This window comes from Lutra lutra, chromosome 3, assembly GCF_902655055.1.
Source record: "Lutra lutra chromosome 3, mLutLut1.2, whole genome shotgun sequence".
NCBI classification, from domain to species: domain Eukaryota; kingdom Metazoa; phylum Chordata; class Mammalia; order Carnivora; family Mustelidae; genus Lutra; species Lutra lutra.
In genome coordinates this window covers 189,915,911-189,932,772 of record NC_062280.1, presented here as the reverse complement: position 1 = coordinate 189,932,772, position 16,862 = coordinate 189,915,911, and the positions used below count along the sequence as shown (strand labels likewise).

The 16,862-nt window shown below is 42.6% G+C and overlaps 1 protein-coding gene across 4 annotated transcripts in view; it reads right to left on the bottom strand.

The window, feature by feature from the left end:
- The window catches only part of CLYBL (citramalyl-CoA lyase), a 263,304-nt gene that overhangs the window by 33,012 nt on the left and 213,430 nt on the right, over window positions 1-16,862 (bottom strand). For all 4 annotated transcript variants that reach the window (XM_047720319.1, XM_047720317.1, XM_047720318.1 and 1 more), the window contains exon 3: window positions 3,683-3,871. In XM_047720319.1, the coding sequence (XP_047576275.1) occupies window positions 3,683-3,871 (189 nt within the window). The remainder of the gene's footprint in view (window positions 1-3,682; window positions 3,872-16,862) is intronic.

Sequence of the window (16,862 nt, the reverse complement as noted above, 5' to 3'; positions counted from 1 at the left end):
GTTAGAAGTGGAAAGAGAGATTCTGGAGTTTAAATGCTTTCCTTGAAAACATATCTACTTAAGACCTCTAGCCTTCACTTCGTTAAATGCAAATGGTAGGTCCCCAAAACAGTGAAGTCTTGCTCTACCTGCCATTCTGTTTTTGTTTTGGACCAGGCACTGACATCAGTGGAACTGTACAGCAGCCTTCTACGTGGAACCCATATTATTCATTATAGCACCATTATCCTTTGTTCAGTAGGTTTTTCTTCATAATTTTTTAGCTTACCTAGGAAGACCTTAAAAAGGAAGTTTAATTCTTTGAAGACCAAAGCTCGCCAATTTTTTCCATGAGACCAGTTCACAGCTAGCTCTGTGCTGCCAGTGGGGTAGCCCAAATTCCAAAATCTATCATCTGGAAACATACAAAAGCTCTTGCACAGATCCCCACCCCCCCCTTTCAAAAGGGGGGAAAAAAAACCCCACCACACTCTAAATTGTAAATCTATTATGTCTATCTAGATCTAATAAGATGTGGGGAGATAAACACACACACACACACACACACACAGACACACACACACATACACACACACATAGGTATGATAAAGATATTTTTGTAAATAAAGATGAAAACATATATATCCATTTTAAATTTAAGGAATATTCAGCCATTAATGGATATCAAAGGAAAAGGGAATTTTAATCATCTCTCCATTCAGTCTCAGTTGGGTAAATCATATCTAAGAGATTTGCATAAATATAAACCATCAAAGACTTTTCATCTTCAAAGGGGGTTTCAAGACCCTATAAGCTTTGTACTGTAATCATCGCAGGTCACCACCCTGCAGGAATAGGGCTGCTATGGCAACATAAAAAAACTAATGCTTAAGGCTTAGCATAATATTCTGACTAATAGAAAGGAAACTCATTTTAAAAGCTGGCAGCCTATTTACCAGAAGCAGGATTAGAGGTGTTATTTCCCCTTTTAGCTGCCCCCTCCTTGCTTGTGCAGCAACCCCCCTAAAAAATCTAATCACTGGGATCTTTAAAAAGCTTTTGAGCAATTTGCAGTAACTTTACAATTAGCCTAAAATAAATCACAGCTTTCAGTAATGAAGAATTATTCCCAGTTGCTCCCACTGCCCCTCCCTTCCTCAGACACCACCATCGTCACCTCCTTAGTAACTTTGCAAGGGAAGGAATAACTCAACCAAAATAGGAAGAAAGAAGAGAAGGCTGCAATGTCAGGAGACAAAATGTATACTATTCCGAGAAAGTGAAAATAAAACCTAATTTATGTCATTTTTAAACTGGAAAATGGGTAGTGAAATATTAGCAGTTTTGGTGTTCTATCTGCACTGGAAGAACTTATTTTTCCCATTAAAACAAACAAACAAACAAAACCAACGTGCAACATTACTTGTCCCATTCTTTGTGATAATAGTTGTCACTACAAGAATCATAAAGTTTAAAACTAGCTAAGTACTTTACAATATATTTCCTGTTCTTAGAAAAACCTCTAATGCCTTTTGTTTTTAAGCCAACAGGGGCATTTAAAAATTAAATATTCTGGCCCATTCGCCTTCTCCTCCTCCCCTTCTTTCTTAAAAAACTGAATTAAGTACTGACACAAAAGGTAACTAGTGGAGAAGTTTCAATTAATTTTTTCAAAAGGAGACGATTAAATGTTTCCGGCCTGGTAAAGTGTTCATTTCAGTGAGGTGGAGGGGCTGGGGAGGCGGGTGGAGGAAAAGAAGGGGAAAAAAATCACAAAGAGATTGGGGAGGAGATGAAGTAGCAGGGCTCCAATTCTTTCAATTCCAGCGCACACCCAGTAGTGTGTTGGGAGAACGCACACTGTTCGGGATTTGTGGGAGAATTGTCCCACGACAAAGGAGGCAGAGTCACGCTTGTTATAGTCCAATAAGCCGTGCCAGTCAAACAAGAACCCACACTAGCGACAAAAGGCCAGCAAGAGATTCTCACACAAAAGGAAACAAGGAAGCCCATCTTTCAGTTGTGCATCAGGCTCCGGGTTTTATGCTTCACATAAATACAAACGGAGAGGAAAAAATAAACAGCCCAAAAGACTTCTGTTAACTAGAAATCCTATTTCTATCCCAGGATTTAAAACGGCGAACAGAAGCTGTAGCTGAAGGCTGGGGTGGGTCCTCCCCTCTTAAATGAAGGGTAATAACGGTGATAAACAGGCATTAACATGAAACCGAAAGGGAACAGTGGCTTCAGATTCCATTTCAATCAATTTAAGACCATTCGAATGGGGCAGGAGGCCTCGGGGATTGTAGCCCGACTGTAACCGGTATCTCCCAGCTTCTGAGGGGTGACCTTGGGGAGAAGAACTCCAGTTTAGAAAGTAAACCCGGGGCCTTGAACGTGCGGTCTTCCAGAAGACGCCAACACGGAGCTGTCCAGCAGCAAACTAATGGCAGCTACAGATGTAATTCTGAATTTGCTAGTAGCTGCATTAAAAGAGGAAAATGAAACAGGTGAGTTTCATTTGAGTAATGTTCGTTCGACCCAACAGAGCTGAAATATTATCATTTCAACATGTGGTCAATATAAAAATGATGGACATAATTTACATTCTTTTTGGGGGGAGGCGGCTGCAAAGTCTTCGAAACCCCATGTGTATTGTACACTTAGCAGCACATCTCAATTTGGACTTGCCACATTTCAAGCGCTCATGGAGCAGGCGGTAGCCACATGGGGCAGGCGACCACAGCCCTGGAAAGTACAGATTCGACACATCTACACGCCTGAAAAAGGTGAGCAGTTTCCTCTGCTGGCACAGCTCTTCGGGGCACTGCTGCATTTGGAGCCACAGCCTTCGAGATACTCCCAGGCGTGGGTCAAAATCACCACTGTGTTCGCGCTCACGGCCGCGTCCCAGGCTCTCTGCCTCGGAGTGGCACAACGGGTGGGTATTTTATTCAGCAGAGATCTGCAGAATCAGAGCAACCCTAAATAAAATCGAGCCTCCCCCTCCTTGAACAATGAAAACAATCATAGTATAATTAGGCCCCTTTCAAAGTTTTCTTAAGTAATTTGACATGCCAGGTTTTTATTGGCTGAAAAGTCTGTCATGAAACACACACACACCTGTCAGCAATTTAAAAAGGACAGACCAGAGAGCTGTTCAGGAAATAATATCTGTGCTAATTAAAACCACTAGTTAAAAGCTTCCTGTTTCTTCCCTGAGTTGCCCTCAGGAGTGACCTTTCCCTCTCCTCCTCCAGGTTCATTTTTTCATTCGTGGCTAATGTGCTTTCGCTGTCTATGAAGATGGCAAATGAACCTGGGCGGGAGCCATTTACTTCCCTGCTCTTCCAGGTGGAGGTTAGGGCCTGGCGGCCCGAGAGAAGTGATCCAATTCCCGGGGCAAGCCGGTTTCCAAGGATTGCTCTGTGAGGCTTCCAAGGACGCCGTTCTGGCCCAACCGCAAGTCTGAGTAGGGAGCGGAAGCGTCATCCCGAGGGCAGAGTTGTTCCTCCGAACACTGGGTAAAGCCAGGCTCTCCTTGTGTGAAGGGAACAGTCTCTTGGCCTCCCTCCTTTCCCTCAGCTCCCTTTCTCTCTGCTCCGTGTATGCGTTTTCAAAATGTGCAGCACCCGAACCCTTGCCTTCTGCTACTCCTTCCCAGCTGCTCCTGAGTCTTTAAAGCAAAGCATTAGCTACTCACCCACTGGATTTCTTCAGGACCTTCCACCTTGGGCAGCATCAGGCTTGAGGGAAGGACCCGGGACTGCAGGAGGGTCTCCAGGTCCTCTTCGGCCAGACCACTGGACACCGAGTTGACTCTCACACACTTTTCAGTTGGGCCCAGATCAAAGTCTTCAAGAGTTTTTACTATTCTCAGTCGAGCTTCGTTCTATAGGTGTCAACAAAACGTGTCTCCTAAGTTTATTTATCATCGAGAGGAAACACAATCCAACGGACTGTGGACCTCCTGAGTGGATTCAGAGTCTGAGCACCATGACTGTATCTACACATTTCCTGTCCAGCTAATACATGGCATTTGAAATAAGTTGTCCAATCTGAAAGACAGGAGACTGATTTCCATACTTCACTCAAGATGACTGTAACAGAGGTGACAGCCACTGTCATGCACATTGGTGCACTTCTTAACCAGTGCTGTGCTCTGGCTCACTAGCATTGCTTTCCAACTACAAAGGTAGAATAACTCACGGGGAGCATTTATTGAGCATTTACTAAGCTCTAGGCAAGGTTCTAAGACTTCTACTTGCATTTTCTCATTTAATAAACATAAGGAACTACATAACACATGGATAATGGTAGTCTTGTCTGTCAGCATGTTCACAGGAGGGAAAAAATAAGGATTTGTTTTTCTCTTTTCCACACGCGTCATGCTTTTTAGTCACTTAGAAATTTTTTGCAAGTGAGTTGATTTTTGACATTCAATTAAGAGAGCGCTCCCCGGAAAATGACACACTCCACAGTACAAAAAAGCTCCAACTTATTCAGATGGAAGGCAAAAATACCACCAAGAAATCCCATCATGAAGTGGAAGACAAATAATTTTTTTCCCTTTGACTTGCCAGTCTGTGCTCCATAGTTAAGAAAAGCTGAAAGGTTGAAAGCCTGCTTCAGTGTATGAATTGTCCCTAGAAAAACTGTATGAAACCAAGCATGTGGGGCACCTGGGTGGCTCAGTGGGTTAAAGCCTCTGCCTTCAGCTCAGGTCATGATCCCAGGGTCCTAGGATCGAGCCCCGCGTCGGGCTCTCTGCTCCGCAGGGAGCCTGCTTCCTCCTCTCTCTCTTTCTGCCTACTTGTGATCTCTATCTGTCAAATAAATAAATAAAATCTTAAAAAAAAAAAAAAGAAAGAAACCAAGCATGTTTTTTATTGGCTCTGAGTTGGGGTGTTGAAGGTGGGGAAGGGGGTGGGGAGAGAAAGGAGCGCACTGAGGGGCTGGGGGTTGGAGTCAAGAGAAAGAAAGCAGTTGGGGTCATTACTTCCTGCCAATTTCAGTTTCAAAAACAAGTTCCTTCAACTTGCCAACAGCCCTCAACAAATTCTCATTGTCAGAATGAACACTTATCAAAAGTAGTTTCATTTGGGAAGGGTTTTTATGATACTAATAAAACTTTAAAGCTTCTCACTGCTGACGAATGTGGTTTAAAAAAAAAAAGTCTTAACAATATACAGCCATTTGAACAGCAATACTTATCTGGAAAAATAGCAAACCAAAGCGGAGACAAAAAGAGAATTATGAGAGCCGATATTGGGTCTAAGTCTAATCAACAAGACAAGCCAGGACAGTAGATTTAAAGCAGACGGATGTAGGTCTATGACCGAGTGGGAGCAGGGAAGGCTTCCAAATGTGGTCTGAGTTAAACAGTGTGAGGAAACAGTGGCTTAGAGTTGTCAGGTCAGATGGAAACAGAATACGTCGAGCAGTTTAAGACAGCCCTGTGGAGCCCTGATTTACAGAGCTCTGACTGCGGGTAATTAGGCCAAGCTTAGACAAAAGCAAGAGCGCGCGCACACTAGCTGAGGTGAAGGGTGCTGCGGCCAAGGGTGGCTTGGTTCCACATCATGCCCTTGGCTATTCCACAGCTATAAAACTCATCCGCTTGCTCTGCCATGCCTTGTTGTTAAGTTCACTAACTAGGAAAAGCCTGAAGGTGAAGAGCGGAAGTGAGCTCAGTGCCATGGTTCCAAGAACATCCAGAGCTGTCGAGAGAAAATGCCTTCAGCTTTTTGACAGTGTGGGCGTTCAGATCCATAGCCTCTGAGAACCTAAAATGTGTTATGCTCCATGTAGCCCAAACAGCTACAAACTCAGCGTTGCTCCAGCTTGTAAATATTTCAACTTCCAGGATTTCTTTCAATAGCAGGTTGGGCTTGTCAAGGGTCTACTGGGACAGAGTGAATGGAAAATGGAAAGGAACGAACTAGATCATTTAGCCTGAAAGGCATTTTAAAACTTGAGTTACATGAATTGTCATCTACGCTCTACTTTAATCTGTGTGTGTGCCCAGGACGCAGGATCCCTGGCAACGTCGACTTCCTAAATTGTTCATGTCTGTTGTTTCACTGGATTAGAAAGGGGCTGTTTGTTCAAAGCTTGTGTTCTAACCTGTTTGCGAATTTTTTTTAAAGATTTAATTTATTTATTTGACAGAGAGAGACAGCGAGAGAGGGAACACAAGCAGGGGGAGTGGGAGAGGGAGAAGCAGGCTTTTTGCTGAGTAGGGAGCTGACATGGGGCTCCATGCCAGGACCCTGGGATCATGACCTGAGCTGGAGGCAGAGGCCTAACGACAGAGCCACCCAGGCACCCCCCTCCACTACCACCTCCCGCCCCTAGCCGCCTCTGCCCCACGCCCTGGCTTTGCGATTTTTATCTAAAGTCAGATTACCATGGTTTCAGCACATTCCGGTTTACTTAGTAAAATTCAACCCTTGTGAAATTGGCTGCAAATGAAGTACCTAATTCCAATTTTGGGCATAATCTTATTAGTACTTTTCATGTTATAATAACAAACAGTGAATACTCAGCATTTTGTTAGACTTTTTTTTTTTTTTTCCTTTTCTTGGCTCAGAATGAAAACAAGCTCTTTCCACTTCATCATTCTGTACCTTTCCAAAAAAAGATGATGGCTTTGGAGGTATATTGCCACACAACACCCTTATTAACAGGCTGTTGCTTGCTGCAATTTACATAAACTAAGTGTGCGTCCCTCTGCTATGTATTCCAAAATATCCAACAACTTCACTGAATTTACACCAACCAACAAGTATGTTGATTTTTTTTTTTCTTTTTGGTGCTATAATGGTGAAATATGTTACTGTGCTAGCAAACACACCCATGCCATCTGTTGGGTGAGAGGAAGGCAGTTTCTAAGAACAATTAAGTTAAGTTCTGGGTGCTCAGCTAGAGAGAGCCACAATCCACCCAGTTGTGAAAAGAAAGAAATTCTGTTCATTCTGTTCTCTCCCTCCCTCCCTCCCTCCCTGATGCCAATCTTTCTTTCTCACAGCTCTCTCCTTTGCATCACCTTGCTCCCTTCATGCTTTCTCTCTCTCTCTCTGTTTTTCCTTGGCTCCCCCTCAGCCCTGACTATCCTTCCAATTTCTATCTCATTCAGGGGATCAGTAAGACAAGGGCCTGGCCCTTCTATTTAAGTGGTCTGCTGAGATACTGGGAGGTAACATTCCCTGGCAAAAGAAGGAAGAGGAAATTAAAGCAAAAAGAGGTCCCTCAAAAAAGACCTTTTTTGGGGGGGTGGTTAGGGGGGGGTCTTACATTCTGGCGGCAAGCCAGGTTGTTCAAAATGCGGTTTGGAAGGAACTGCACTCTAAATGTGTTAACACTACAAAACGGCCTTCTTAAGCATTTCTTAGTGTAGGGTGAGCTTGTCCCACTAAAATCTGACAACCTGGAAAAAACAGAATAATAGAATTAAGGCCTTTCTCAACAGTTACATTCGATCTTTGAGGAGACTAATTATCACAGTGTGTTCTGTAGCATGTCTGGATTCCAGAGGTGAACTCTGCAGAGGTCACAAGGAAGTTGGCACCAATCAGAATCTCCATCAGCCGCTGTTGTACATAAGAAGTGGTGTCACCAAACTTCCTGCAGCCAATCGATATTCCGTGCCACGGGCTGCTCAGTGCAGTGGACCAGTGGCTAATAAACTTGTCCTTATACATAAGCCACCGTATTATATGACTCTGTCTGGGCCAGGAACCAAGGCGTGCTATGATTTCAGAGACCGGGTTCTTATCACCTGGGGAAGAGACACGCTCCAGTGACGTAAGAAAGGGGATAAATCAACCATCGCCAAGACCCGCAGACTCCAAAATTAAAGGAGAAAATATGCGTGCAGTTGGTTCAATTGGCACCCATTAAAGCTAATAACTAATCATCCTCGCGAGTTTCTAGCTCAGAATGATCAAATCTGCAAAGAAAACAACATCCGTCCACTTTTACACTCCAGTGGAAGAGGTGGTCCCTCGCGGCAGGGCGGCACAGTCTCGCCATCTGGAGAATAAATCGAGTGTGAAGTACAGTATAGTTTGGGACCAAGCTCCGTGGCGGCGGCTCAGCAGTCAGTTCATTAGTTCCCAACTTCCAGGGATTAGAGCGGCATCAATTCTACTGTCGGATAGGAAGAGACAGACAGGATCCGAGCTTCAAGGAGGACTGTGACAACCCGGAGGAGCCCCTTGGGTTTATTTATAAAACTACAAAGTATAAACATACCCAAATAAGTGCCTTAAATAATAGCATTATCACAGTTTCATAACATCTGAATTAACACCTTTCCCTTCTTCCACCCGCCACTCCAACCTCCTATGTTAATGGATAGTCCTTTTCAGCGGAAACCGCAAGGGCACCCTTGATGCGGCAGGAGCAGGGAGAAAGCCGAGCGGCCAAACCCACGTTTGGTAATTAAGAAATATGAAAGACCTTCTAGGCTCCGGGGAGATGCATAACCTTGGTGATTTTTTAAAAATGTGCAATTAATATTTCATCGGGGCTAAAGGCAAACTGCCAGGCCACAGCTTCAGAAACACTAGTGAATTCTGTCTTTTCTGAATGTGTCCATCTTATTTCCATGTTATCTGATTTGTAAAATGAAGTCACAGCGCAACAAACTTCAGGCAGACATCCTTGCTCTCAGTATCTACGTGAAAAAATTCTTAAAAATGTTGAGGTTGTTTGGTTTAAAATACAAAATTTGGAGTGAATTTTCCATGGAAGGTCTCCTTTTTCATATAACTTCTTTTATACATTTATATATATATATTTGCAAAGAAGTGCTTGTGACATAAAACAGGTCATTGCTTGTGAACTATGTTATTGTATTTTTCTCATAAATGTATAAAAATTTATTACGATCCCAGAGACTGTTGTAGTGACTGCACTGGACAAAAGGCAAATAAATTCTCATTAATTATTACAACGTGGGAGGGTTTCTTTAGAAGGGGATAGTGTTGAGTTTTCTATCCCATTGTCTTTTCCACATGTTAAAGAAATCTTTTGCTTGTTTTTGAAAGAAGAAATTTGACAATAATACTATATATACCATGGGTCAGCTGGCCTAAAATTTCATTCATGGGTAACAGCAAAGGCACAGGTAACAAAAGAAAAAAAAAATAGACAAATTGGACTTCGTGAAAAAAAGTATTTGTACCTCAAGAGACACTATAAACAGAAAAAGGGCAAACCACAGATGGGCAGAGAATATTTACAAATCATATAACTGACAAAGGATTCATATATAGAATATATTCAGATCTCCTAACACTCAACAATAACAACAAAACACAATTCAAAGAAAACAAAAAAACACAATTCAAAAATGGGCAAAGGACTTGAATAGACATTTCTCCGAAGAAGATACATGGATGGCCAAGAAGCACATGAAAAGATGCTCAACATCACTGAGCATTAGGGAAATGCACATCACAGTTACACTGAGATACCACTTCACACCCATTGGGATGGCTACTATAAAACAAAACAAATACGAAAACAAAAAAACAACAGGAAAAAACAAGTGTTGGTGAAGATGTGGATAAATTGGAACCCTAGTGTGCTGTTGGTGGGAATGTAAATTATAGCCGCTATAGAAAATAGTATGTCAGTTCTTCAAAAAATTAAAAATAGAGTGGTATGACCCAGCAATTCCACTTCTGGGTATATATCCCAAAGCACTGAAGAGAGGGTCTTCAAGAGATCATGTGTGCACCTGTGTTTATAGCAGCGTTATTCATAATCGCTAAAATGTGGGAGCAACCTAAGTGTCCACGGACAGAAGAATGGCTAAGCAAAATGTGCCATGTATGTACAATGAAATATTATTCAACTTTAAAAAGAGAGGAAATTCTGACAGATGCTACCACATGGGCGAACCTTGAGGACGTGAGGGTAAGCAAAATAAGCCAGTCACAAAAAGACAAATGGTGTTGTGATTCTACTTCAGTAAGGTACTTGGAGTAGTCAGGGAGTTAGAATAGTGGTTGCCAGGTGTGAGGGGAGGAGGGAATGGGAATGGGGAAGTGTTTAATGAGTACAGCGTTTCAGTTTTACAGGGCTGGATGGTCGTGGTGGTTGCACGACAGTGTGAATGTGCCAGTAACAACTGAATAGTACACGCAAACATGGTTAAGATGGGAAATTCTGTTATATACACAATACTACAATTTAAAAAAGTGAAAAAAATTTCACTCACTGATTTATCCCACGAAGTATTACATTCTAGGCACACTGTTTATTCTGAAAATGTAGACTTGGGTAGAGCAAAGTCTCTGATGTGTTAATTATAAAAGGTACATTAAAACACAAGTTTATAGTGAAATGCTAAATCAGCTTTCATTCGAGGAACTAAGATGACTCAGGGTGTATGGATAGATAGTTCATAATATGCAAATGGCATTTCTGTCCCTCAGAGATTTAATGGGAAAAGAAAAAAACCCCCACAAGAAACAACACTAGAATACAATAAATCTATGAAAAGAATTTATTTTGAAGGTCTCTGAGCAATTAAAAATATTTCTAAAGACATTTTAAAAATGGCCTTAATTTAAGTCATACAGGCCTATACATTCATTAAAATTCACAGAAAGTATGCTTAAAATGTGTGTTTCATTTTATATAAATTTTACCACAAAAGAGCAAAGAGAATGGTAAACAAATATTGAACTCTAGTCAGTGATATACACAAAGAAGTATTTAAGGGGATGTCTCCTACTGCTATCTGCAACTTACTTTGAAATTAATTAAAAAGTAAATAAATTGATGAATGGCTACAAGGACAGATTAATGGGTAAGTTTTTACTCTGTAAAACATTAATGGGAGAATATAGGAGGTGAGTATAAGTGTATTCATTGTACAATCTTCCAACTTTTGTGATTTTTAGCGTTTTTAGAATACAATTCAGGGAAAAAATTTCTTTTTTTTTTTTTTTTAAAGATTTTATTTATTTATTTGACAGAGAGAGATCACAAGCAGGCAGAGAGGCAGGCAGAGAGAGAGGAGGAAGCAGGCCCCCTGCCGAGCAGAGAGCCTGATGCGGGGCTTGATCCCAGGACCCCGAGATCATGACCTGAGCCGAAGGCAGCTTAACCCACTGAGCCACCCAGGCGCCCCAGGGAAAAAATTTCTTAAAGTACCTCTAAAATGTTGATAACTTTTGGAGCTGATTGGCGAATACATGGGGACTCTTGAAGCAATTCTCTTTACATTTGCATATACAGATCGTCCTCAACTTATAAGGGAGTTATGTCCCAATAAATTCATTGTAAGTTGAAAATATCTAAGTCAATAAATATTTTAAGTGGAAAATGTGTTTAATTCACCTAACCTACTGAACGTCATATGTGGGCCTAGTCTACCTTAAACATGCTCAGAACACTTATGCTAGTCTACAACTGGGCAAAATCATCTAACACAAAGCCTGTTTATTTCATAATAAAGTGCTGAATATGTCACGTAATTTATTGAATACTGAAAGTGAAGAAACCAGAGTGGCTGTTTGGTCCAGATGGCTGTCAGTGTATTGGTTGTTTACCTTTGTGATCATGTGGCTGACTGGGAGCTGAGGCTCCCTGCTGCTTGCCAGCACCACGAGAGAGGATCTTACTGCCTATTGCTAGCCCAAAAAAGATCCAAATTCAAAATTTAAAGTGCAGTTGCTACTGAATGTGTATCACTTTTGCCCCATTGTAAAGTTGGAAAATCCTAAATTGAACCATCGTTAAGTTGGGGACCATCTGTATTAGAATATTAGAATATTTCCACAATAAAATGTTAAGAACTAGTTAATGACTTACATCATATGATTTCACTCACATGAAGTCATATTTTTAAAAAGGTTTTATTTATTTAGTTGAGAGACAGAGATATCAAGAGAGCAGGGGTAGGAGCAGAGGGAGAGGGATAAGCAGACTCTGTGCTCAGCATGGAGCCTGATGTGGGTCTTGATCCCATGACCCTGAGATCTTGACCTGAGCTAAGAATCAAGAGTCAGATGCTTAACCAACTGAGCTACTGAGGCATCCCTCATATGTGGAATTTAAGAAACAAAACAGATTAACAAAAAAGAGACAAATACAAAGTCTTAAATACAGAGAATAAATTGGTGGTTGCCAGAAGGGGGGCAGACGGGAGGAGGGGTGAAATAAAGAGGACCGGGGTACACTTTGCTGGGCACTGAGAAGTGTATAGAACTGTTCAATCATTGTACTGTACACCTGAAATTAATATGGCACTCTATGTTAATTATATTTCAATTAAAAAAAAACAAGTTAATGACAAGTTAACTTCATTTTACTTATAATTTGTGGGAAATAATTTGGTGAGATTATTATTATTACTTTAAAGATTTTATTTATTTACTTGACAGAGAGAGAAAGAGATCACAACTAGGCAGAGAGGCAGGCAGAGAGAGAGGGGGAAGCAGGCTCCCCGCTGAGCAGGGAGCCCGATACGGGGCTCGATCCTAGGACCCTGAGACCATGACCTGAGCCAAAGGCAGAGGCTTAGTCCACTGAGCCACCCAGGTGCCCTGGTGAGATTATTTTTAGGCTTGCGATTTTTTTTTGGGGGGGGGGGGAGATAACTAATCAATGGCTGTTAGTGTATTCAAAGTTGTGCAACCATTGCCACAATCAATTTTAGAATATTTTTATCATCCCCCAAAAGAAACCCCATACTTTTCAGCAGTTACTCCCATATCCCCTCAACTCTCCCAGCTCTGGGTAACCACTAATCTGTCTTGTTTCTCTGCAGATCTGCTTATTCTGAACATTTCATATAAATGGAATCATGCAATGTGTGATCTTTTGTGACTGGTTAGTACAATGTTTTAAGGTTTGTCATGCTGTAGCATGTATTAGTACTTCCTTCTCTATTGCCAAATTATATTCCATTGTACGGATATACCACTTTTAGTTCATCTATTATCAGTTAATGAACATCTTGTTTGTTTTGGCCTTTGGCTACTAGGAAAAACGTTGCTATGAACATCATGTACAAGTTTTTGTATGGTTATCTCTTTTTTTAAAGATTTCATTTATTTGTCAGAGAGGGAGAGAGAGAGAGACAGAGCACAAGCAGGGGGAGCAGCACACAGAGGGAGAAGCAGGCTTCCCACTGAGCAGGGAGCCCAATGTAGGACTCTATCCCAGGACCCTGGGATCATGACCTGAGCTGAAAACAGATGCTTAACTGAATGAGCCACCCAGGCATCCCTGGTTATCTGTTTCCATTTCTCTTGGGTACATACCTAGGAGAAATTAGAATTGCTGGGTCATAAGGTAGCTCTATGTTTAATCTTCTGTTTCCGAAGTGGCTGTGTCAAATCACATTCTGACCAGCAGTGTATGAAGGTTCCAATCTCTCTACATCCTCACCAACACTTGTTATGATCTTTTTGATTAGAGCATCCTAGTGGGTGTGGAGTGGTCTCTCACTGTGCTCATTGTGGTTTTGATTTGCATTTCCCTGATGACTAATGATGTTATCTTTTCATGTGCTTATTAGCTTATTTTATATCTTCTTTGAAGAAAGGTCTATTTCAAATCCTTTGCCCATTAAAAAAAACTACGGTGAAATACACACAATATAAAATTTTCCATTTTATCCATTTTTCGGTGGGGACGGGCAGAGGGAGAGGGAGAAACAGAATCCAAGCAGACCCTGCACTAAGTGTGGAGGGCTATGCAGGGCTCGATCTCACAACCCTGAGGTCACAACTTGAACTGAAATCAAGAGTAGGACGCTTAACTGACTGAGCCACCCAGGTGGCTAACCATTCTAACCATTCTAACGTATTCTAACCATTTTTAAGTTTACCATTGGATGCTCTGAACCACTGTCATAATGTGCAACCATCATGATTACCTATATCTGAAAACTTTTAATAATTTCAAACAGAAACTCTGTAAGCAACAGGCAATTCTTCCTAATTCCCACCTATTCCCCAGCCACAGTAACCTCTAATCTACTTTCTGTATCCATTCTTTAGGGTTTATCTAGGAGTAGAACTGCTGGGTCCTGTCCATCACCTTTACCCCTCTACTCTTTGACTTTGCCTTCTTCCCACCTGCTTCTGATGGATCATCCTCAACCGTATGTGACAAGTCTTATGGGTTTTTTTTTTTTTTTTAGGACCTTGGCAGGCATTCCCATGGGCCTCTGAGGGACCTAAAACCCAAACTCGTAGGGAAATGTGGAGCTAGTGACAAGAAGATGTCCCTCATGGACACGACTGCCTATGCTTTTTCCATTTCTTGTTAACTTTGACTTAGTAGTGTGGCAGAGGTATACTTTGCATACAACTTTTCTTTTCTTTTTTTTTTTTTAAAGATTTTATTTATTTATTTGACAGACAGAGATCACAAGCAGGCAGAGAGGCAGGCAGAGAGAGAGAGAGGAGGAAGCAGGCTCCCTGCGGAGCAGAGAGCCCGATGTGGGGCTCGATCCCAGGACCCTGGGATCATGACCTGAGCTGAAGGCAGAGGCTTTAACCCACTGAGCCACCCAGGCGCCCCTGCATACAACTTTTCAAAAGACAAAGTATTTACCTTCTAAGGGCATGTAGTGCCTTTCTCCATGCGAATAACAACCACCACGCTCAGATTTGTCTGTGGAGCTCTGGGGCCTTCCTACTCTTTCTGTTTTCTTTGTTCTCACTCATCACTTGTTCTCACAGCCTCAGAGGGGCAATGGTGTAATTTCTGGTTTCTAGCGGGCAGCAGAGGCTCAAGGGGCCATGAGACTTGTTCTAGGCAGGATAATCTGTGAGTGGAGGAACAGGGTGCTTTGGCACGGTTTCCCCTGGGGGGGCCACTAGCCATGTCTACATGATGTGAAGGATCCAGAGGAAAAAAAGCTAGACAACATCATCACTCATTAGGTATTTTATGTGCTTAAAGCCAAACATCCAGATACTTGAAAACATTTAGATAACCGATAGGATTTGTCCTTTAAGGTTGTTCATGATTCTGAAAAGAAAATTTCCTGAATACTATCTCCAGATTCTGTCTGATGTCTCTGGTCTGGTGCATTTAAAAATTTTTAGCCAGTAGGAGAGGGATCAGTCAAATGCTATCCACTGTGCTGGGTGCTGGGAACAGGTGCCGAGGGATAGGGATGGATATATAAGTAACTTTATATTGATATATAAGTCAACAGAGGAATGTGTCATCTAGTTGTGGCAATGAAAGACCCACAGAATGAGAAAAAAATTAATTCAAGTTGATGCAACAGACAAGAGGACCACGGGACTCAGACACAGAAGGGAGCCCTTCAGATAGGAGGCAGGGGAGTTGGGAATCTCGACAGGTGCAGGGGAGGGGCTAGTACCTGGCAGAGAGCCAGAAAAGGGCAGAGGGCAGAGGCAGGAATAGTGAGTGAATGAAGAGGCAGGTGGTCAGTACAAACGAGGTTAGGTAGGGAAGGTGTTGGCACCAGGAGAAGGACAGAAAGACAAGAGATTCCCAGATGGGCAGGGGTGAGCCCCCATTTAGGGATATAAAGGCTGAAGCCTTATATTTCCCCCTCCATTGAGGGAGGAAAGGGTGGTAGGGTTGATGGGACAAGAATGACAGTTCAGTTGAGAAAGTCCTCTCCATAGTGGAAGCTGTTAGTAGCGCCCAGGCCTGGACTGGGAGAGGGACCACCCTCCACTGTTCCTTGACTGCTAAGTGTAGAGGTTCCCTGCTTGAGCTTGCTCTCCCCATGGGCAACTTCTCCGTCTTGGAAGCACTCACTTTCATCCCCAGAGGGCCTCTAGTCCTGAAGCTACTCGATTTTGTCTTTGGAATGGGCGTTTTTACATAGGTCTCTGATCTGGGATTCAGAGTACAGTACAGGTACAGTACAGCGCATCTTCTTTCCTGAAAAAGAAGTGTAACGTACACATGGAGTGGCAACGAGGCCCACCTCCCTCCCTTTTGCCTTCTAATTGGTCTTGCTCTGCCCTAAGGATGGCAAAGGTGGCTCCCTTCCCACCTGGTGCAAAGCACAGCCCCAAGCAAAGATGCCCTCTCCCTCTCAACTTGCTAGATTTGTGTTTCTCAACTCTCTGGGTTAGAGAAGGTAATTAACTGTTTGGGTTTAAAAGCCCTCCTGCTGGGCTGCAGTCTGTGTGGGAGAATAAAAGTAAACAAGCGAAAGGGAACGGTGTCATCAAAGGACTCTGCACCCTTATAAGGATGAAAAGGCTGCCATTTGCCACAGGTGCCACGGACAACCGCCCCCCCGCCCCCGCCGGAAGAGCAGGGTCTGTGGGCCTTTCATTCTTCTTGATGGTAAGTCAAGAGTGATTGGGTCATCATGTAAAAGCCTGCCATGGTTTCAATGCCCATCAGCTAACAGCCATGTCACCTGGCCTGGCCTGAGCCGTTCTAGTGTGATGCTCACAACTGTTCTAGCTGATGACACCCTGTAGTTCACAAGCCCACTAGAGATACATTGCTAGTAACTAATCCGAACTGTCCCCTACTCTAAGTATTAAGAACCAATTTTTTTTTTTTAAAGAACCAATTTTCTTAAAAAGCCAAAGCTTCACTTCTATGTGGGGAAACATCTACTTTCCTGCCCATCATAATTTTGGAGGCGAATCAGGCCCACTTCTCCCCTTGGCTGCGCTAAGGTGGGTCACACAGGAGCTCCGCTGCGTCCACAGTGCCGCTGGGAAATTCCTGTCTCTATGCCAACTGCTTCCACAACACTTCTCTAAGGTGCTGACACAAAGAATCTTGTCTCCGTAAGTAGGAGGTTATACAAGCTTCCAGACAGAAGTATAAATGTCTAATGATAAGACACAAACAGTCTTGCAATTCAATAAATCAGAATAACAGGAATTTCAGCAAGATGT